Source organism: Heptranchias perlo, chromosome 7, assembly GCF_035084215.1.
Source record: "Heptranchias perlo isolate sHepPer1 chromosome 7, sHepPer1.hap1, whole genome shotgun sequence".
NCBI classification, from domain to species: Eukaryota; Metazoa; Chordata; class Chondrichthyes; order Hexanchiformes; family Hexanchidae; genus Heptranchias; species Heptranchias perlo.
Window position 1 is genome coordinate 41928751 of NC_090331.1, and position 24030 is coordinate 41952780.

Genomic DNA, 24030 nt, shown 5'->3' on the forward strand with positions numbered 1-24030 from the left:
ACTGTGCCACTCCGGTCCACCAGCAAATTTAGAGTTTGATCTCATTGTGGTATAATCACCAATAATTAACAGAATACTGATCTGTAAAAAAAATATTATCCTCTTAACATAATGAATCGATGGAAAAATGCAGTGTGTGACATGCTACTAATCCATAAGGATTAGTAGCATCTCTGGTCTGTATTGAAGTAACTGCTCTCAGCTGGTTTAATGTGGGACACCACAATTCATCCTAAAGCTTTTGCAGAAGGAAAGTCATGCCAGCGTTTCCATTCCAGATTGTTACACAGTAGCCCCTACTGTAAAATATGTCTGTGCAGGTAACAAGAACAGGGATTTGATTTTATGGGCTGTGGTTTGATTTTGCCCATACTCCCTTTCCCCCAGGCACAACCGTGTACTTTGCTGATACCCATTCACTAAGCCCACATTTAAAGAATAGCCACATGGGTACGGTACTGGAGGGCTGACAGTAATTGTGGATCTGCACCCCAGTAGGAAACATCAGCTTCAAAAAAGGGTGAAAAAAACATTACTCGGAAGCAGTATCCTTCATTGACTTAAGTAGAGTGGATGAAGTAGTGTTGAAAGTTTAGATCCTAAATTTTGCCTTCTAATTGACCCATCTCAGAAAACTAACGTTGATATTCAACAAAGTTACATAATTCAAATGTAAAATTGCATAAACACAAATCTAGCATCCAAGTACTATTTAAATGTAGGTGCAATAAAATGGAATTTCTCAAACACTAATGTTGAATATAAAATGGTTTTTCATTTAGTGATTCACACCACCACTATTTCGTATAGATACGTAAAATAATTCAACTATATGCAGCATCTTGCTTAACTACACAAAAGCAGGATTAAGAATGCATCGATAAAACCCAACTCTGTAGTCCCTTTTGTTTTGTTCGCCCCCATCCCCCAAAGCACTGCAGGTTACCAAAAAGTGTTCAAGCTGCTTAGTACATGATTTTGTAAATTAGGTTGTTCCCAGTAATTAGCCTAGCTGCAAGGCATTTAAACATCACTGTATGGCTTGTAAAGCTGAGTCATTTCTGACTACACACATATCACTGTCACAAACTGTTAGTCAGTGAACTGACCTGCCTGCAGGGCAATCTCAACCCTGTCCAGATCTGGCGATTCAATAATACCACAGCAGATAGATAGTTGATTCTAGGCTTTCCTTCATCATTAGGGGGAAAATCAACTCCCTCACAATTATGGAGTATTAATATGGCAATGTCATAATTAAGACTACTGATTTGAAACCCGACAAACCTTGCTACATTCAGAAACAAAATGATTTCATAGCTGTTATAGAAAGTTAGCTTTCTGTGTATCCTAAGGTATACAAAAGCACAAGCATCAGCTCTCTTTCAGTTACAGTAATATGTGAACCCATATAAACCTCCAGTTTCACTTGGGCTGCTCTTGTTGACAAAGTGTTAAAAAAGGCTTTTGCCATTATAACAGCATAAAGCTAACACCTCAAAGTGTTAGCTGCTCAGTCCTTTTAGCAAATTTATTAACACTATTAGTTAGATTACTCCACCTTTTCCATGGTGTGAACCGGTATCAATTATTTAGCCAATTCTATTCTATGTTAATAAAATACCTGCTGATTAAACATATTCCAAAGTGTCACTTTGTGCTACACAGTACATTGACACTATTTATTTTAGCTTAAGTAAATGCTACAGTCAGAAGCTGGTGCAAGATTGTGATGACAGAAGTTGTGAAAAAAAAATGTATGCACTAGTAGAAGTCCTTTTATTTCTGTATGGAAGTAGGACAGTGTAAATCATAACAGACAGTAATGCATTCCTGTATCACAGTTACAGTGTTATATAACTACTGTATTAAAATGCACTGGCAAAATTTAAATGTGGTTAGCCCAAATGAAATCAAGTAGAACCCTGTATAACAGAATGAGCAGGAAGCAGAAGAAAAACTGCCAATAACCAAACTAACATGAAACAAAACCAGCTATAGGTTATCATTAAATCAGGGAGAAGCAAAACTTTGCCAAATCCTCACGTACCAGTCGTTTAAAGAAAGAAGCAACTTCCATTTATATACTGCCTTTCACGCCCTCAGGACGTCTGAAAGCACCTCACAGCCAAGAAAGTACTTTTGAAGTGCAGTCACTGTTGTAATGTAGGAAAACTCAGCAGCCAATTTGCGAACAGAAAAGTCCCACAAAAAGCAATGAGATTAATGACCAATCTGTTTTATTGACGTTGGTTGATAGATAAATGTTGGCCAGGTCTCTAGGAGAATTGCCCCGCTCTTCTTCGAGTAGTGCCATGAGATCTTTTATATTCACCGGGGGGTGGCAGTCGTGGCCTCGATTTAACATCTCATCCGAAAGATGGCACCTCCAACAGTACAGCACTCCCTCAGTACTGCACTGAAGTGTCAATCTACATTATGCGCTCAAGTTTCTGGAGTGGGGTTTGAACCCAAAACCTTCTGACTCGGAGGCAAGAGTGCTACCACTGAGCCAAGGCTGACATCCAAAACTTTACCAGGATTTGCTAGTTAAATTCTATGGAAGAAAACCCAAAATGGATTCATACTTCATCAATGAAAAACTTTGTACCACTTTATTGATTATGTATATTTAAAATCACCAGTAAACGACACAAACACAAGTTCACATTACTGTTTTGACTGCATGTAACTTTTGCTACGTAAAGGTAATTTAACATTAACTAGAACAATATTGAAGCATTGTTTCAAAGTTCAAAGCTACATAACTTGTCTTTCTTGTCATTCAGTGGATTCCTGCCAGCTGCAAACTCCATCTTTATGTTCTCAATTGCTAACGTATGTTTGAACCTCGCCAGCCATAACTTTATGGTGGCTGAATTTTTGATGTAACAGTGTTTAAAGCTTGGATCCCTGTTATTCTCTTCTCAACCACCACCCCCCCACCACCACCCCCCCCGCCCTTCAGCAGGGGAGATCATAGGTTTATCACAATCCTAATTCTAATAAATAGTGAATAATGAATAACTAGCAATAACTAATAAGTAGTAATTTAACTGTCATCTGAACTCAAATTACAGCTATGTGTTTATTATATATAAACGTGTGATTTATTCTATTTTGAGTTGGTTTTCCACTAACAGCTAGCATAGCACTTGCCTACAGCCAGTGCATTCTGTATGATTGATGAATAATTGTAGTCAAGAATACTTCAGTATGGAAACAATGTAATGGCTGCAAGTTCATAACGATAGCCACTATTGATTACTGAGACACAGTTGATATCTACTACAATGTATTAAAACATCTACTTAACACTGTATTCATTTAATCTAAACTTGAATGTTGACAGTTCCTGCCTCAACCACTAACCCTGGAAGTGAATTGAACAGTTTCACAATTCTCTGTGCAAAGATGTTTCGCCTATCCTCTATTCTAATGTTGTAAAGTATCCACTTAATTGCTTCCTTAAATTGCTAATTTCAGCATGGCAGTACAGAATATTCCACAATTTAAAGATGACTTTGAAAGGTACAAGCAACCATTTTACGTCCAATGACAGCTACGCCAATGCTCATCTCTTGCAATATTGACTCACTAAGTGACAAATTTGAAGTTCTATAATTTAACTTATTAATGCATTAAATAATGGAATGTTAGATCTGTTAATATTACAGTAGATCAGTAATTCTAGCAGTAGTATTAATGTAGCAACACTATAGATTTTGGTGTTTGTAATCTTTGCTTTGTTCAGTTTTGCAGTCTGCTGCACATCAATAGTGAAAGCACTGACTCACAATAATTTGTGAATATTGCAGTTTAATTTCAACATTTTCCATACCTTTATTTTTTGCTGATATTCTTCTTGCTAACAAACATGATCCCCAATGTAATACCACTGAATTGCATGTCATGAATAATCCAAGGGGTAAGATGTAGAAAGGGAGCCTAGGATTTATATCTAATGTAACAAATTTGAATATCTCAAAACTAATGCATGTAACTGCAACTGGTTTCAATGTGACGTGTCTCAGATTTCAATTTTAAACCATTATGAGATGCAGTTTTGAGAACCAACCAGGTCTCACCTGATATTTAAGTGTACCTTTAAATGTTCAATAAGCAAATTTTTAAAAATGGGAATTTTTGCAGTAAGATATGTGATTCTAAAAAGCATTTTAACGCTACCATTACTGCTAGGTACAAATCAACATTAAAACCTCCATTTAGTGCAGCAAATCAAAATCGGAAAAACAGGCTGGCTTAATATCATCTGAATGTAAACTACTTCTGCTGTCCCTAGTTCAATGATGAGCTGAGGCAACCTGTTATAGGAGGTGTTAATTGGCAAATGCTGTACAAGTCAGGAGCATGTTCCCTGTCGTCCTAGCCCAGCAAGGCTAGGTCATTAAAGTGGAAATGAATTCTTTCAGGCTGCCTTAACCCCTTAAATACTCAATTTGTTTTCCACTAGGCAGCTGAGAAACCAAATATATTTATATTTTATATTATCACCCATTAAGTAGAGTATTGAAATAAAGCAAATAAGGAGCACGATTAACTGTATTCTGTATGCAACTGAGAATATTTGTGGGCGGTGAGTGAGAAAGGAAGGAGAGCAGAGAACCTCACCTAATAAACGACAAAACTTACGATCCCAACATTTAAACAAACATTAACAGGTCATTTCCCTGTAGAAAAATAAATGGGTTAGCTTCTGAAAAATTATTGGCCAAGATGTAGTTTTAGTACCTCAAGTAGATTGCAGTACTTCACTGTACTGAATTCTTGCATCATTAACTTCCAGTTACATTTTTAGGATTTTTACTTAGGATATTTTACTCGATTAAGCATCTCAAACAACTCCCATAGGTGAGCCCTTACACCCCTTGACTTAGAGTGTGCTTTTACCTGCCCAATATCTAGGGAATTTATAGCAAGCCCAGGAATTGAACAGAAAATCCTAGATGGTTACATCTTGTGTCCGTGTGTGACGTTCCTTGATTTGGAAAACAGCAAAATAAATCCTTCACCAAACTGTGATTTAAGTTATAAACTACCAAACAGATTTATTAAACAGCAAATGGAGAAGTGAGAAGAAGCAATAACACTCCTCAGAAAATAGCAAAATAACTGTGCTAAACTGCAATATAAACTGACCACACACCTTTCTGGACATGAACCTTTATGTCAGTTTGTTGCTGACCAAGTCTCCCCGAGCATACTTCTCCCTCTCTGGTAGTTACAGACAGAAACTCAATTTGAAGACTGAAAATGCTTTTCAAAATTTGACCAGGGCTACAGAAACTTAAATATGCAATGCAAACTCAAAAAAGAGCTGCTAAGCAAATCCGTCCACAAAAAAACCCACTACTAGATACTTGTATCTGAACTGAATGGTATGGCCTCTCCCTCAGTCACCTGGTCAGACAAGTATCATAGTAGGTTCAGCACAGGAGAAGACCATTCGGCCCATCATGCCTGTGCTGGCTCTTTGAAAGAGTTATCTAATTAATCCCATTCCCCTGCTCTTTCCTCATAGCCCTGTAATTTTTTTCTCTTCAAATATCTATCTAATTCCCTTTTGAAAGTTACTATTGAATGTGCTCCACCACCCTTTCAGATGATGCATTCCAGATCATTACAACTTGCTGCATAAAAAAATGTTTCCTCACGTCGCCTCTTGCTCTTTTGCTGATCACCTTAAATTTGGGTCCACTGGAAACAGTTTCTCCTTATTTACTCTATCAAAACCGTTTATGATTTTGAACACCTCTATCAAATCTCCGCTTAACCTTCTCTGTTCTAAGGAGAACAACTCCAGCTTCTCCAGTCTCTCCACATAACTGAAGTCCCTCATCCCTGGTACCATTCTAGTAAATCTCTTCTGCACCCTCTCTAAGGCCTTGACATCCTTCCCGGTGCCCAGAATTGAACACAATACTCCTGCTGAGGCCTAACCAGTATTTTATAAAGGTTCAGCATGACTTACTTGCTTTCGTACTCTTTGTCTCTATTAAAGTCTATATTTTGGTTGTTTTTGTTTTATGGATCTAAACAAGCCAATATCATGATGCATTACAAACCAAGATTACTTTTTAAAAGTCCAGTCAGTAAATAATGGGCATCATTGAGCACGTGCACCACAAAAATTCTTGTGACACAATGGCTACAAGTGAGTTTATCAAAGTCTTCCATGCAAGTAAAAGAACAAAAGTAATACATCATGAATGGTGAAAAATTCTATTTATTCACAGGCAATTCAGCTGTAGGTATTTAATGTATTCTGGATTTAGGCATTCGTTAATTATTCAATGCAGTGAATAATCATGTTGCTGGGATGCACAGAATAAACATGAACTTCAAAGCGGCCTGAAGTTAAGTGTTAGTCAGTAAATGAAATGAGCTTCATCCAAAAGATATATGTCAAAAATACACTTTGAGATACCACTTCAAAAATACGTCAAAAATACATTTTGAGATACCACTTCAGAAAGGTTCAGCTTTGCACACCGCTAGTGATTTACGTGCATGCTCAAGTGTTCTGGCAAAATTTTAGTCCGAGAAATTCAAACTCATTTCAGCATATTTCAGCAGAAATTGATCTGATACGGTCTATGACTCTTCATAGTTAAGAAGTTAATTTTAATTAATGGGAGGAAAGGCTCACCAACCTGTCCAAGTCCAGGCATACCACCTCCTAGTCGCAAAAGTCTGTCCATATTTCTGAAAACAAAAACACACAAAAGTAATTAACCATGAAACTTTTTAAACTCAATTATCATCTATATAATTCACCTTCAATCTTTCCTTATGTCAAAAATATTGGTGGTAATTACAACACAACATCAGATTTCCTGTTAATTAGCACCACATACTAATTCAAGAACCTGTCTTCCTTGCTAATTAACAGACCCAATTTCACCGCTTTTGTTTTTTTGTTGGGTTATCCCCAATTTCATAACAGTATTTCACAAACTCAAAATCCACCTCTGAAAGTTCTTACGCAGAGATGATTTTTATTCTTGCTATCACAAATATTAGATCTGGGTTTTTGACTGTAGTAGCTAAATCATGTTACTAAAAAGGCAGACTTTCACTAATTGATGCATTCCTTTCAAGTACTAAATGTATTACGGCAACTTGTACAGTCTGCACAAATAGGAATCGTCACTTTCAAATTAAAAATTGTACATCTAATTAGTAAGTTCTGTGCTAATTAACTTACAGCTTGTCAGTTATCATCAATATTGCGTGCAAGTGATGGTGTGATCAGATATGAGTCTCAAGATACACAAGTCCAAAAGCTTTCAAACTGGCATTAAAGGAATTTTTACTGTGTAAAACAGATTTCTCTCGATGATTCTTTATAAAAATACCTTATCAAAAGAAACACCTTTACTACTCACACAAATATTACTAAACACATTAAGACTATGTTACACTGACAAACGTCAAGTTCTGACCTACTTTGAATCCCCTCAGTTTCACCAGAATGAGCATATAAAATCTGAAGACAGTATAAAGCAAATCTGTTTCTTTATAAAATATTGCCATTATTCCCAAATGTAGCCTTTTCAAACCAGCTTATCAAATAAGTACAAATACACCCATATCAATGAGAGGATATCTGATTCCACTGAAAACATTCTCTGTTTAACTCAAGTATTTCAGATAAGACAGTTGAGTATATATTTTAGCTGCTATTTTAAAAATAAAAGTAAGCAATTTGTGGAATGAATAGTTCAACAACCTTATACCCAAATACTACTGATATTCTAGTATCAATTAACAGCACTTTTGTACCAACCTACACAAAATAGCCATTTTGATACAACAAAAGATGAGTTACATGACTTTCTTCAAGACAAAACTACCAAAAATTAAATTTCCAATTTCTGGTGCATCCATCTGTTGCATAGGAATTATGCTAACTTCAGAAAACCTTTTTAATTGATGCATATTCATTCAGATCCTCCTCCTGTGATACATTTGCAAATATTTAAAGCACCTTATACCTTGCAGACAATTAACTTGACAGTGCAGAACCTGCAGTTTATATTTGAAATATACAAATCAGGAATATCTGGGTTTTTGATTCAACAGTTTATCTTTCAATATGCATTCAAGCGGCTATATTTGCACACATCTACTGCTAGGATAAAGTTTTACAGCATATAGCTAATAATGACAGTAACGCCAAGTGCTTTGGCATTGCTCTATTGACGCATCCCTGCAGCACAAAAGCATCTCCGTTCCCTCAACCATTTCTTTATTTTGCTTCAAATTTTAAGACATACAGTTTATTTGATAAACTAGCACATCTCCCGTAGCAATGCTCCCGTACCAATAGGGGTTGGTTATCGCATGTAAGGGATATGAGGGCCACCGTGATTTTTATTGGTGCTGTAGGGATTGAATTCCACAAATCATAGAAGTTTACAGCACAGAAGGAGGCCATTCGGCCCACTGTGTCTGTGCCAGCTCTTTGCTAAAGCAATCCAAAACTAACCCCACTCCCCTTTGTCTTCTCCCTCCCCCACCCAACAGCCCTGCAACTTCCTCTGCTCCAAATTTTTATCCAATATTCCCTTAAAAGATGCAATGATCTCTTCCTCAACCAGTCCCTGTGGTAAAGCGTTCTATGCTTCAAAAACACTGACGAAATTTCTCCTAGCTTTTCTCCTCGCCCTCTTATTAATCATTTTGAATTGATGGCCCCTTGCCACTGAATCCCCAAAAATCTAATAACTATCAAAAACCCTTCAAAACACTGTTAAATGTCCTGTTAGGCTTCTCTGCCCCAGTGAAAATAGCCCTAGTACCTCAGGTCTCTCATAGATTATATTAAAAATAGCAAGTGGTCTCAGAATTCCAATTGTACTGCACCAGTAAGTGGCGCTTACAGGACAAATGGAAAACAATGGGGCAGGAACTAACAGATCTCATGAACTCCTTTCTTAAAATATAAAATGGTTGTGACCTTCCAAGAGCAATTAAATAGAGAAAAAAAGTACCCTAACTAAATATTTGTGCTCAGAAATCAGTTTCCGTTTATTAAAAAAAGTACACGCGAGAATTCCTTAATGGCGACACTAGAGTATTAATTTAAAGCCAAAAACAGCGAACAGAAAATTCCATCCAGACTCATTCAACCAGAAACAATAACAACGGGCCTGCAAAATTCAGCAGCAGCTGAGAAATGGAAAACCATGCAAGAAGACAACCTCTGAAGTCTTTGCCTTCGTAGCAACAAAGCTAGAAACGAGTGGAATTAAAAGCGAGTGGTGAGCTGCTATTAAAAACCGCCCCAACTGATGAACAAACGATGAACCCCAATCCCTCATTCCACCACTGAGTAGGAATGGTGCCCCCCAACCCCCCCCCCCCACATTATCAGAGTAGGAATTGCCCCTTCCACCCTGGGCAACAATAGAACCTGCCCCCATTCAACAAGATATGCTGAATCAATCCCTCCTACCTCCAGGGTAATGCAGCTAAAACAAAAACAGACCAATTTTAAAATCTAGTGCAAGAAAAGAATGGAATACCCCAAGTCAGAATAGATGATGAGTATCTTTGATGTGGAAGACCTAAAGCAACCAGATCAGTAATGGCATACAAGCAAAATGAGCAATAAAGGAGGATCAAATCAAGCCAACCATCGCCTCATCCCAAAGCATGACTCACCCCCTACTGAGCAAAAATTGCACCCGACACCAGCAAGAAAGAAAGGGCCTCCCCAAACCTGCAGAGAAAGAAATGCACCCACCCCCCACACACCGAGCAAGAATCTCAGAGACCCCCCCCCCCCACCCCCACCAATGAGGAATTGATTTCACTCCTGAATGGCTTACCTCGAATTTTAAGATTATGGTCCCTCGTTCTTGATTTCCCCACCATAGGAAATAGTTTCTCCGTATCTACCCTATCAAATCCTTTTAACATCTCAACTGTACCCATATTACATTCCATATGCATGTCTCTCCATTATGTTACCCTGTCTTTATCCTCCCAAAGTCTTTTACCAAACCTCCTACTTTTATGTCATCAACAAATTTTTGAGATTGTGTTCCCTCTACCCAGGTCTACATCAGGCATATATACTGAAAACAAAAGTAAACCTGGCATTTTGCTCTGGTATACAGCACTTTTAAATACATGCACACACACAAATAATACTAGAAGATTTCCCATGGCACTGCACACCAGGAATCAAGTTTATTTTTCAGGTGAAGCGGAGTTAAGAGGGCAAGGGATAAATGGGGCAGGCCATGCAGGACTTAATGTGGTCGTTATTTTAAAGTCATACATTCTGTCCTTATTTTATATAATACTATGATTTTATATTATTCAATGTTAAATAGTAAAACTTACAGTAATGTGGGAAGCAAAGTTGATTGGAGCAAAGAAATTTCTCTGCAGTATAGGTTGAGGAGTTACAGGACCATCACTAGTGGGAGGGTGTAATTACATTGTGACGAGTATACGTAGGCAGTTTCCATTATAAATGTGAAGATAGGAATTTAAAATGCGAAAAAGTTGACACAAAAGTGTGACAAAAACAGAACATGAAGTAAGATTTTGTGGGTAGGAAGTACATGCGTGCATAAGATTTTCTACACACACATAAAACCTATTTAAGTTTTTAAGCTGAGAAAACACAGCAAGATGTAGCAGTTAGAGTTAAAGATCTGGCATTTAGTAATACTGGATAGAAACAGTTATGTTTAACTGCAATGGGTGTGGTCCTTTGCTTTGGTAGCACTGGTACAGTCCTGGGCTCTGGCAGCCTTGGGTGGATGGTCATGGAGCTTGGCAGCATGGGGAGATCCCTCAGTCTGGCGTGATTGTAAAGCGTGGCGGAACTGTGGAGGGGAATCTGAAGTTTGGCAGAATTGGGGATGATGAAATATGGGGTTTGGTTCTCTGCTGGATTTCTGGTGCCCATCAGCAGTGAGGAGAGTGGGAAGACCTGCAAGCACTTGGGATGAGGAGATTGGGGCATCCCAGGTCTGCCAGTACTGGTTTATAACTGTCTAACAAACCTCGACAAACATTAAATTTGATGTTTTGTGATTGATTCCTGGAGTGTGCGTCTGTCTGTCTGTCTCTCTCTCTCTCTCTCAAACACACACACGTGTCAATAATTAGAATGATTACATTTTCTAACCATCAACAAAACAAGTGATAATAAAAGGCTGTTTGCATTCAAAATTCAACTAATTTTTCTTAAGAGCTCAAATTAGGGGTTAGGCACTCAGTGTGTGCATGTGTCTCTTTCTCTGTTGAATACACTTTTTAATGTTTATACGGTATTTATAATTTGATCAACTAGACCTACAAGTATTTAACCAAGGGAATCATTTTTTGTTATTCCTTCTATCTTATAGTTTCTCCACTTCAAAAAGCACTCAATTTTTTTCCTCTAGCTTTTTTTTCCAAATAATTTTGAGAAAACAAACAAACAGATTTTATTAGAGACTGACAAACATATGGCTAGCTTGAACTTAACTGATGTATCCTGGGAATCTGAGAATACTACATATATTCAGACTGGAAGATCTGCCTTGAACTATCCAAGTCACCACTATGGCCAAAAGTTTCAAGTGCAAGCTTATGAAAGAGACTACGGTCTTCACGTTAAAAACTTCAATGAAGGTATTAAAAAACAGGGGACAACTTAATCACGCTATTAAGAAATATTTTTTTAAATTTATTTTCTTTAATTTATTTTATTTTGGACATTAGTATTTTCAGTTACTGAGATAAAATTGGGGTAAACTGCAAACCCAGTCATAAATCCTCATGGTCAATGGAAGGGTGGGGGGGCATCAGTAAGGATTATTCACGAGTCAGCCACCCTGATACGCCAGTGGACGTTGAAGCAGATAGGTGTTGTATAGGAGGATCCAGAGGCATATCCCTGGGATGAAGAAATGAATTCTTATTCTGCTACTATGGGATCGAAAAGCATTTTTATTAAGTTAATTAATCCCCTCCAGGATTAATTAACAGGTTGGGGAGAGGTAAGGGTACGGGATAGAGGGAGGAGGATTCAAGACAAGGAACGGGAATGAAGAAGGAGTGGAGTGGGGAGAGGGATTGGGGGGAAAAAAAAGATGGGCAGCCAAGGGCCAACCCTTTGGGTGGTTGGGAGGGGGGGGGGGGGGGGAGGGGAGGAGGGAAAGGAGGAGATGCTGCCAGAAAATTACCTCACCTGCTTGTGGCGCCGGGGCGGTTTAATCTTAAAAAATAATGGACACAGTCTCAAGATTCTTGTCGGGAGTAACTGCCCAGTGGGACTCTACACCTAATAGATGTGTGTGAGGCTAAGAGAGAAGTAGTGGGGTAGAGGTGGAAGGAGGAAAGAGAAAGGGAAAAAAAGGAAAGAGGGGTAAAGGGATTCTGTTCAGTGACTGAGTTTTTCTTTGAGATTGATAGGTATGTGGATTGAGGATTGGGGGGGCGGGGCAAGTGGAAGTGCAGTGGATGTGGTATATATAGATTTTCAGAAAGTCTTTTTAACAAGGTACCATAGGAGATTCTGGGAAGATCAACGGGCGGGGAATTAGGGGGAAGAAAGTCAATTGGACTAAAAATTGGTTAGAAGGAATGAATCAGAAAATAGGAGTTCACGGCAGTTTCTCAGAGTGGTTGGAAGCGGGAAGCGGAGTCCCACAGGATTCTGTTCTGGGATGCCGATGATAACAATTTGCATTTATATAGCAACTTTAATGTAGTAAAATGTCCCAAGGCGCTTCACTGAGGCATAATCATACAAAAATGGATGGCGAGCTAAAGAAGGAGCTATTAGTAGAGATGACCAAAATCTTAAGTCAAAGAGGTGGGGTTTAAAGAGGGTCTTGAAGTGGGAAAGGGAGGTGGAGAGGCAGAGTGTTTTAGGGAGAGAATTCCAGAGCATGGAACCTAGATGGCAGATAGGCACAGCCTCCAATGGTGGGAAGAAGTGAATGCATAAATGGGCAAAATCAGAGGAATGGAGAGTTCGAGGGAGGGACATGAGGATGATAACTTTAAATTGAAAGCATTGGGGGATGAGGAGCCAATGTAGGTCAGCAAGCAAGTGGGACCTGTGTGGGATAGGAAAGGGGCAGCAGAGTTTTGAATTAGCTAAAGCTTAGAAGGTGAAGGATGGCAAACCGATCAAGAAAGCATTGCAATGGTGAATCTGGAGGTGACAAAGGCATGGATGAGGGTTTCAGCAGCAGATGGGCTGTTACGGAGGTGGACGTAGGTGGTCTTTGTGACGGAGAGGATATGAGGTCAGAAGCTCAGCTTGGGGTTAAATACAACACCAACGTTACGAACAATCTAGTTCAACTTGAGACAATAGCCAGAGTGGGGGATGGAATCGGTGACAAATATATGTACTTTGCGACTGTGGCTCAAGATTATGACTTCAGTCCTTCCAATGTTTAACTGGGAAAAATTGTGGCTCTCCATGCCTAGATATTGGATAAGTAATCTGATAACACAGAATCAATGGAGGGTCAAGAGAGGTGGTGGAGGTAGAGCTGGGTGTCATCAATGAACGTATGTGCAGATGATGTCACCAAAGGGCAGAACATAGATGAGGAAGAGGAAAGGACCAAGAATAGATATTTGGGGACTCCAGAGGTAACAGTGCAGAAAGAGAAGCCACTTCTGAAGATGTTCTGGTTACAATCGGATAGCTAAGGGTGGAACAAAGCAAGGGCAATCCCACTGAGCTGGAGAACGGAGCAAAAGCATTGAAGGAGCATGGTGTGGTCTACCGCGTCAAAAGCTGAAGAGGTCAAGGAGGATAATGCACAGAAATCTGATTGGAGATTCAAGCATGGGTGTTGTGGGAAATGGGCACGGGTTGGGAGGCGACAACATGTTCATGGATGGAGAGTAAAGGGAGGGTGGAGATGTGGCAGTTGTGTGCAAGGACAGAGGGGTCAAAGGTAGGTTTTTTGAAGAAAGTGGGTGACAATGGTGATTTTGAAAGGGAGGAAAGGTAATTCAGATCAGTGGAGATAAAGGGACAGCCAACCAGCTAACAGGAGAGAATAAAAGCCATTTGGGGGGAGGTTCTGGATGGGAAACGCAGTCAGGAATACGTAAATGTAAAAGGGGAAATGAAGCAGTGATGGGGCACCATGTATGGGGAAACTGCAGTCAGTGGGGTTGGTGAGGGGAGGGGGGAAAGGATTGATAGCCATTTAGTGATTTGGTGTGGGGTCCACAATTCCTGAGCAGCTGGGATGGGGATTGGGGGCAGAGAAGAGTTCCAGGTCACAGGTGGAGATGTTAATAATCTTAGTGGGTGGGGGGGTAATGGAGAATTTTTGTTTCTTTTGTCACCTGTTCGTTGACTCTCATTTCACAAGCAATTGCACCGCTTCTTCGGGGATTCTATAAATGAGGGAGATGTATTATTCACTCAGTATCGTACTGAAACGTCAACCCAGTGCTTGAACCCACCACCTTCTGACTCCGAAGCAACTGTGCTACCAAGGGAGCCAAGCCGACAATTTCTTGGACAATGTGCTAATCCACAGCATCACCCAGTTACTGCATGTTTTGCTTATATTAAGGGTGAACATGGAATTCCTATACATGAGTGACCGGGGGTTGTCACATCAGGAGAAACAGGAAGCCTGTAGAAAAATAATTTTTCCAAAATTCTGAAATGTCACTTTTCGTGGTGGGTCATGGGCATGGCAGTGCTCAAAACACTTGTGTAGGCCCTTCTCCTTTATTTGACCCAAGACCCCTTCCAAGAACATCTGAACGCTAGATACTGGAGCCTAAGGGTATTCAGTATTGGAACAGCGCAAAAGGCAGGAAAAACGACAGAGGGACATGTATGGGATGAGGGATGCAAAGCCTGGGCTAGCCTGCAAAGTATAAACAGAAGATAAACTGTGACAAGCCATGAAATACAATTTACATCTCACAAAAAGCTTACCAGATAGCTTGGAAGTCAAAATCAATTAAATGAGTTATGGTTAGTGTGACAAGTGGAATGTAAACTGTGTCTTCTATTTGTGCCATACATTAGGCATTAAAATTAAAAATAAGATAGACTGAAATGCTAATTTTAAAAACAAATTGATGTGAATTAGTTTCCTCAGTATCAGTTTATGATGGCATAATTTGTACAAAATACAAAAAAAACCTCACAGGTGAGACTATCATTTCTTTCTAACTCATGGAGTAAAAAATACATTTCATAGTTCTTCAAGCAATCATTTGTAATTTATAGAATTACTACATCTTAACATGAGATTTGCTATGAATAAATGTTGTCAACATATAAAATTGCTGGATTACAACTTAGAAGGCACTATTACTGAAGTTACAAAAACAACCTACACCTAGCTATCTGATGGCTGAAATAAAATGTGTTATGTAAATATCACAGCTACAACAGAAATATTGCTCCACCATTATTAAAATTCTGTGTGTACAATTTCATTTGAAATATCTTAGAAATGGACAATTGAGTGGTAAATCTCTTTTCTCATATGCTGCTGACACTATTTATAAACCTAAAATAATTTGTGAGTGAGTGCTTTGTGGTGTGTGGTTGGAATTTCAAAACTGCTGGTTTGTCAAAGCCAGTTCACACAGTAATCTAGATGTCTGCCACCATGCTGAAGGTGTCATGCTGTATTTGGAATTCAAGGCTGCCAGTTTATCAAGGCTAAATCCCATTGTGCAGACTTGTTTATCATAATATGGTTCTGGAATTCAAGGCTGCAGGATAAACAAGTCATGAGTACAAACTAGGACAGGGAGGATTATCGGTAAGAGACATCACAACTGAATAAAGATTAATTTACACAGTAAATAATTCTGCCCAGGTTTATTTTCTATAGAATCGGTCAAGGAATAGTACTTATTTGCAATGGTTTTGCTAAGTGCTTGTCTTTTTTCACAATACTGGCTGATGCTCACAGGTCATATGGGTTCTAAACTAGGTTAGTTGGTAATCTGGCCTATCCCTTTCATGCCATTGATCAGGTACTTAATGTGGGAAACTGCTCTAAATACATCCTGATGTCAGTTTAATTCTGTTTGGGTGAGGGAAGTTTGCAGATGATCAGGTCAAATTTTCAGCTCCAGGTCAGGGAAAAAAAAAACATACCTTTTTTGTCTTTTTTCTTAATGCTTTTTAACACTCTGAAGCATGACATCAAAGCTTTTATATAGACAGACTGGAATGAACACATACATTTTCACATCGTTCACCTGACGAAGGAGGAAGCCTCCGAAAGCTTGTGAATTTAAAATAAAATTGCTGGACTATAACTTGGTGTTGTAAAATTGTTTACAATTGTCAACCCCAATCCATCACCGGCATCTCCACATCATGACATACATTAGGAGTATTCATCATGCACGTTTCAACAAAATTAAGTGAAAAGAATGGTTGGCTTGGAACATTATGGAGCTATAACATTACAGGGCTCAGCAACCAATGCAAACAGCCACTTGCATTATTTCATTTTGCCCTTCAAGTCTGCTCACAAGGAAAAAAGAAGTACTTCCAATTTGTACTATGCTATCTGGAGAAAATCTAAAGGACTTACAATGAGGGAGAATTATTTTGCTCTGTACGATAAATATCAACACAACTAACTTGCCTGCAGTTCTATTCAACATTTCAGGAATCAGACACTTGATTATTGATCTATTTTCTGGTAATCAAGCGGATTAACACTTGATAAATTTGTAATGATTAGCTTATTTTATTTAGAATGCCTTCACCTCCACCAATGGGGAACAAGAGGAGCAAAAATGAAATACAATGCTCATCAACTCCACATTTATAGTAATAAATAAACGGATATCTGATAGTGACTTCCTAGCCATGTCATCTTGGGAACCAGACAATTGTTACAAATTGCTTGTGTCCTTCTTGAAGTCTAGTCACCTCAACCTCTGGAGAAGAGATTTGCACGACCCCCACACTAATAGCTTCCCTAATGACTCAATGGGCAAATGCACCATTATGGTATTATGGTATAGACCAGAAAGATCCTGAATTTGATCTCTCGTTTGTGATGAATGAAGCAATGTCAGCTCAGTATTAAGGGCATTACAAATAGACACAGCATTCCTGGGCTGAGGGGAAGAGGCAAATTTAGCCATCATATCCTGTGAACCTTGCCGCAAATTTGCACATGTGGACATTGCTTTGGAACAAGAACAAGCTCAACTGTGATGCCCCTTACGGTCAAGGCTCACACTTGAGGAATGGCCACTTCAGCAAGATGCTGGAGGGTTACCATTAAGGCCTGTAAATGTGCATAAATAATCATGGATTGTCATTTAGCTTAACTGTATATTTTAGTCACTTGTTCGTTTTCTTGATTTTTTTTAAAGCAACATTCCAAATAAAAACTGATCTTTTTAAATTTACTCATTTTCTCCAAATTTGCCCAGGCATTTGGGATTCTTTTTCCTTTGATTTTCTCCCCATTTTTGACATTGAAAGTAAAACCTGAAATATGCCTTAAAATCAAAGCTATAAAAACTGATTTTAATGATCCTTATCCACACAGCAATAGTGGCTGCACTTCAAATCCTAATTGTACATGAAAGCACTTTGGAACACACCAAGAACTGCAATGACTAAATAAATCCCAGTTCTTCCCCGCCTCCACCCTCTCCAACCTCACTCCAACACCAAGCGTGAGGAGCTTTTGGACTTTGTCTCAAAGATCGAGAACACCTGTTGTGGCCAACATCTCCTTCTTCGCCCAGTTTCCTCCTAGCCTGTCCCCTGACCCCACATCACTCAACAACTTCTCCTCCATCTTCCCCCAGCACTCATCGGGTTTGTTTCTTTCAGACCCGCCTCTTCTTACCTTGTCCCAATACTCACCAAAATCATAAATGCCCCCTTTTGCACAGGCACTATTACCCTGCTCTTCAAAGCATCCACCTTCTATCCTATCCAGCTGCTGATGCGTATTTAACCTCCCTTTCCTCTCCAAGGTACTTGAATGCTTGTTTTCACCCAGCTCCAGACTCACCTCGCCCAAAGTTCCCCTTTCAAATCCCTTCAATCTGGTTTCTGTCTTGTCAACAGCATTAAGATCTAGTCAAAGACACAAACAACATCCTTTGTGACTGCAACCATGACGCATTATCCTCCTTGCCCTGTCCATAGAGTTCACTACAGTCAGCTGTGCCATCCTCCTTCACCATCGCTCCTTTCTCACTTGGTTCAACTCCTTAAAATAGAGTCTTAATCTCCAGCAATTGTTTCTCCTTCTGCCTCCACCCATCACTTCCTCAGTACCCCCTTAGACTTCCTCTGTTCCTTGTTTGCAAGCTGCTTATTGGTGACATTAACTACTGGCATGGAGTCAGCATTTGTATGCTGATGACATTCAGCTCTACATTTACACCATCCTTGATTCCACAACTATTTCTGCATTATCCAACTACCCAACATCAAGTTGAGGGTGAGGCAGACCATTCTTCAAATTGATCAAGAAAATTAAAGCAAAAACTCTGCACCCTTGCCCTCTGCTCCATCTGTCTGCTTGTTCAGGTGGAACCAGTGTGCAACCTTGCTGTCCTGTTCAACCCTGAAGTGAACTTAAAACCATATGCCCTATCACGAAGACCACTTTACTTACCCCTCCACAATATTGCCACCCCCACTCTTACCTGATTCCCTGAATTGCCACCCCCACTCCTACCTGATTCGTCAATAAAACCCTTATCTGTGCTTTCACTACCTCAAGACTTGATTCTCCAACACCCTCCTTTCCGCAGCCTACATCAATTCTAACTCATCTGAAGTTCAACCACCTGTATCATGTGCCACTCATCCATCACCCTTGACCTCGCTGACCACCACTGGTTCCCTATTCCCTAATGCACTTTCAAAATCCATGTTCCACCCTAACTCTGCAATTTCCTCCAGCCTTTTAATGGAGCTGGTACCCAACCATCCTCTGACTCAAACCTTCTGTGCATCCCCGCCTTCTAGTGCTCTCCTCTGGAACTTCCTCCACAAAACACCCACCTTGTTACTTCTCTCTGTGCCTTTAAAAGCCTGTAAAGCTTTATGAACATGCACTTTCAAATCTAATTCTACAACTTCCTGGTCCATTCTCTCATGTGTGAAGCATGTCGGTATGATTTATTACCTTAAAGCTGTTATAAAAATGTACGTTATAGTTTCAACATCATGGTGGGTGTAAAAGAAAACTTTGAGAAAAATGTCCATCCCAGGAAGTTTAGAAATCCCTGATGCTGCCAGCAGTCAAGGCATCAAGTGAGCATGTTTTTTCAGAATGTGAGTAAATTAGGAATGGTGTGACAACCTACATTTGACTGCCAGTAACACAGCTAGGTTAACATAGGGCAAACAGCTCTGGCGGCCAACGCAGGGAGTTAATGCAGTAAAGCCACTGAGCTCCACAGACTAGAAATGTCCTAGTTTTGATCTGGTACAGTAGTCATGCGTTTGCTCAGTTAGCTGATCTCACATCAGGCAGCAGTGAGGGGGCGACAACTGGCCTGAAGATCCCAGAGTTAGGGAGCGTGTTTGTGTACGTGTGTGGACTTTAGACTGCTGGTACTCATCGTTGAGGCTCACACATAACTAAAGCTATTTGGATGAGGTTTAGGAGGGCCCCTGTTGAATGACGAACCATACCTCAGCGAAGAGTTAATGACTTCAAGAGAGAAGAGGAAAAAATTGGTAGAGAAATGTTTTTTTTTTAAAAGAATGGGCAGGAGGAAGAGGGAATAAGTACACACACAGTACATACACATGGAAAATGTTTTTAATTCATGTTCAGGAAATGGGCATTGTTGACAAGGCCAGAAATTATTGCCCATCCCTAGTTGCCCTGAGGAGGTAGTGGTGGGCCTTCTTGAACAACTGCTGTCCATGTGGTGAAGGTAGTCCCACAGTATAAAAACAAATTCAAATTAAATCATTGCAACCATAATGTTCAGGTGTGTACAAACGCTGATCGATAAAATAAAGCTGAGTCATAATTTAAAAGTTATAATGCAATCCAACCTCAGTCATGCTGCATCAAATTTAGTCCAACTCAAATGAGCTAATTGCAAGCATAAATATGTGGACAGAAACGTTAATGAGATGCAAGAAATTGAATTTTCATCTTTACTATATTTTAAAATAACTCATTGGGACACAGTATGAATTGTCTTTATTAAAATGAAACAAAATTGTTGGTGCTTAACTTCAAACTTTCTCTTAGACTTTCTATATCCTAACTTAACTACAATAAAAATAAGCTACTTATACAAGTCAGTATTGGAAATGCTTTGTATAATACATTTCTAAACATATGAAGTAGAATGCATAACTCAGGAGTGACAAAGGACAACTTTCTACTGCAAGTGCCAGCTGGAGGCAACACCTGTTTAGAGCAATGCAAAGCTGGCAGTCACGAGATATACAGTCAACTCCACACTGATCTTGGATAAGTGAAAATGAAATGCCATACTCTGATGTCCAACAAGACAGTTTCTAAGATCGAAAAGGTGAAAATTTAAGTTGAACAAGTTTCCAAATGATCCAACTTTTCAAATTTCACTACAGACTTATATTGTATACTTCAGTTGTACTTAACTGATGTAATGCAAAAGCGACAATGCTATCTCCTAGCACCACCTGAAAGACACCACACGGAACTTGTCTAAATGAAGCTGAAATAATGCCAACTGTATAACGTAAATGAATCTCATAAGAAAAAATAAATTCAGTTTTTCATTTATAGTAACCTATAGGAAATTTCCTACAACAAATTCCAACTGGAACATGGCACACATATTTTGCTACATGACATAGTATTGAGTGAAAGAACATAAATATTATCTGAACCTTCAGGGGTCTAAAACTCATTTTATTACACTATTATTTATATCAATTATACTTACAGTACTTTATAGCAATGTAGGTGTGACCCAACACCATTAAAATCATTCATGAAGGCTCAGGATGTCACCAAGCCATTGTAATGACTCCCTGTCCCTGTCCCAAATCAGCACAGTGGCAGCTTGGTGCTCACATCAACATTCCACCTCAACTTTTCCCCATTCTGCTGTTTGCTTTTCCTTATTCAAATACCTCACCCGAAATCAACCTGTTCCTCTCTGTCACGATTCCCCCAGGGTCACAGACAGATTCCTCACTGAAATTTACTCCTATTCCACCTCAGCCTTTGCACGCACAACTCATCCTCAGTGATTTCACTTGAATTAACTCCCGCACCCCCCACAATTGATCCACTGACTTCCTTACCCTGCTCACCACGTTCAGCCTTATTCTCAATATCAACTGCCTGACCCACATTTAAGGTTACCTCCTCAATATAGTCAACCAACGCCATCTCACCATGATATCTATTGCTGACTAAGCTCTATCCAATCACCTCTATCACTATTCATCTACACACTGCTCTGCCCATCCCAGCACCTCTGCCGTCACTTCCCACGTCTCAAACACTATCCCCAAACTCTTTCTCTAACGGCCTCACCAACTCTCACCACCACCCCCCTTGCCTCTCTCCTACCACCCGCGACAACAATTATATCTCCGTAACTGTAGCCTCTACCTCATACAATATCCAAGCCCCACCACTCCCCTGATCGAACAGACAATTCTGCAGCAGCTAATCAGAAGGCCATAAGCTTCAATGCATTTGTCATTCATCTCATCTTTCTGTCCACTGCCAACTCTGGCAGGCTTCCTTCAAGTTGTTCTGTTATTCTGACACCATAGCCAAATCCATTTACTACATCATCCTTTTTCTCCAATAATAACTGCCTTTTCAGACCTCCTTCCCCTACCTCATCTTGGACTCAGAATGCAAGGAACTCAACTTTTCTGTATACAAAATGGAAGCTTTCTGCCCAGGCTACTGCATTCCCCCAATCTTGCAGCACTCCACCTAACTATGCTGTCAGTCTTCCAGCTCTGTCCTTTCCCCTCCATAGCCCACTTATTTAGATAACAAAACCTGCCACCAGCTCCCTCAACCCTCTGACCACTAATCACTTTCTCATCTCTATGCTTCTCAACATTATCAACCTGTCTCTCTTCCTTAAGCATAGTCTCCTTCATTGTCATTGTTGTCACTGCTCTCAAGAAAACCACACTAAATCCTTCCATGCTCTCCAGCAATTGCCCTGAGGTCATAGGAACAGGAGTAGGCCATTCAAACCTGCTCTGCCATTCAATTAGATCACGGCTGATCTGTACCTCATCTCCATGTTCCTTGATACCCTTACCTAACAAAAATCTATCTTCTCCTCCTCCTGGAATGTATTGCTGCTATGCAACTACAGTCCTACCTCTCACCACTCCTCATTCAAGTCCCTTCAATCTGGTTTTCACCTGAACCACAGCAGCTAGACTACATTGGTCAAAACCACCAATGGCATCTGATGTCTCCCTATCTGTTCATGTCCTTGCTGCTGCCTTCAACACAATGGACTACTCCAGCCTCCTCCAAGGTCTACCCCAAGGAACTGCTGTTCTTCTCTCCCACCAGCTTGCATGTTAACCTCCGATAACGTAAGCAACAGTAATGAAGAAAATAATAGCACTAAAGAGTGACAAGTTCCCAGGACCAGATGGTTTCCATCCCAGGGTTTTAAAGCAAATAGGTAAGAACATTGCAGAAGCCCTAATTATAATCTTCCAAAGTTCTCTCGATTCAGAAACCGTTCCTTCAGATTGGAAAATTGCACAAGTCACTCCGCTATTTAAGAAAGGTGAGAGGGGGAAACCAGGGAATTATAATTAGCCTAACATCTATTGTCAGGAAATTACTAGAGTCTATCTATAATTAAGGATAGAGTGACTGAACATTTGAAAATTTTCAGCTGATCAGAGAGCACCAGCGTGGATTTGTAAAAGGTAGGTCATGCCTGACGAACCTGATTGCATTTTTTGAAGAGGTGACTAAAATAGTGGACATGGGAATGTCGATGCATTTTGTTTATATGGACTTCCAGAAGGCATTCGATAAAGTCCCTCATAAGATACTGTTAGCTAAAGTTGAAGCTCATGGAAATGAGGGCAAATTATTGACCTGGTTAGGAAAATAGCTGAGTGGCAGGAGACAGAGAGCAAGGATAATGGGCAGGTACTCAAATTGGCAGGGTGTGACTAGTGGTGTCCCACAGGAATCGGTGTTCGGGCCTCAACTATTCACTGTATTTATTAACGACTTAGATGACAGGATAAAGAGCCACATATCCAACTTTGCTGATGACACAAAGATAGGCAGCACTGTAAGCAGTGTAGATGGAAACATAAAATTACAAAGAGATATTAATAGATTAAGTGAATGAAATCCATCTGCTAGTTTTGCCCAATGTAGGCAAGTGTGAGGTCGTCCACTTTGGACCGAAAAAGGTTAAATCAGAGTAATTTCTAAATGGTGAAAAGCTCGAAACAGTAGAGGTCCAAAGAGAATTAGGGGTCCATGTACATAGATCATTAAAATGTCATGGACAGGTATAGAAAATAATCAAAAAGGCTAAAGGAATGCTGGTCCTTATATTCAAAGGACCAGAATACAAGAGGCTAGCAGTTATGCTGAAGCGATACCACACCTGGAGTACTGTGTTCAGTTCTGGGCATTGCACCTTAGGAAGGATATATTGACCTTGGAGGGAACGTAGCATAGATTTACTAGAATGATACCTGGACTCCAAGGGTTAAATTACGGGGAGAGATTACACAAACTAGGCTTGTATTCCTGGAATTTAAAAAATTAAGGGGTGATTTGATCGAAGTTTTCAAGATATTAAGGGGAACTAATAGGGTAGAGAGAGAGGATTAGGGGGACTAGCCTAAAAATTAGAGCCAGGACTTTCAGGAGTGAAGTTTGGAAACACTTCTACACGCAAAGGGAGTAGAAGTTTGGAACTCTCTTCCGCAAACAGCAGCTGATGCTAGCTCAATTGTTAGATTTAAAATCTGAGAGGGTACAGTACCATAGTGGTTATGTTATTGGACTAGTAATC

General features: G+C 39.8%; 1 protein-coding gene across 2 annotated transcripts in view; it reads right to left on the reverse strand.

The window, feature by feature from the left end:
* Positions 1 to 24030, reverse strand: part of psmd14 (proteasome 26S subunit, non-ATPase 14) — an 85627-nt gene that overhangs the window by 55875 nt on the left and 5722 nt on the right. For both annotated transcript variants that reach the window (XM_067987377.1, XM_067987378.1), the window contains exon 2: positions 6675 to 6726. In XM_067987377.1, coding sequence (XP_067843478.1) covers positions 6675 to 6722 — 48 coding nt within the window. In that variant the 5' untranslated portion in view covers positions 6723 to 6726. The remainder of the gene's footprint in view (positions 1 to 6674; positions 6727 to 24030) is intronic.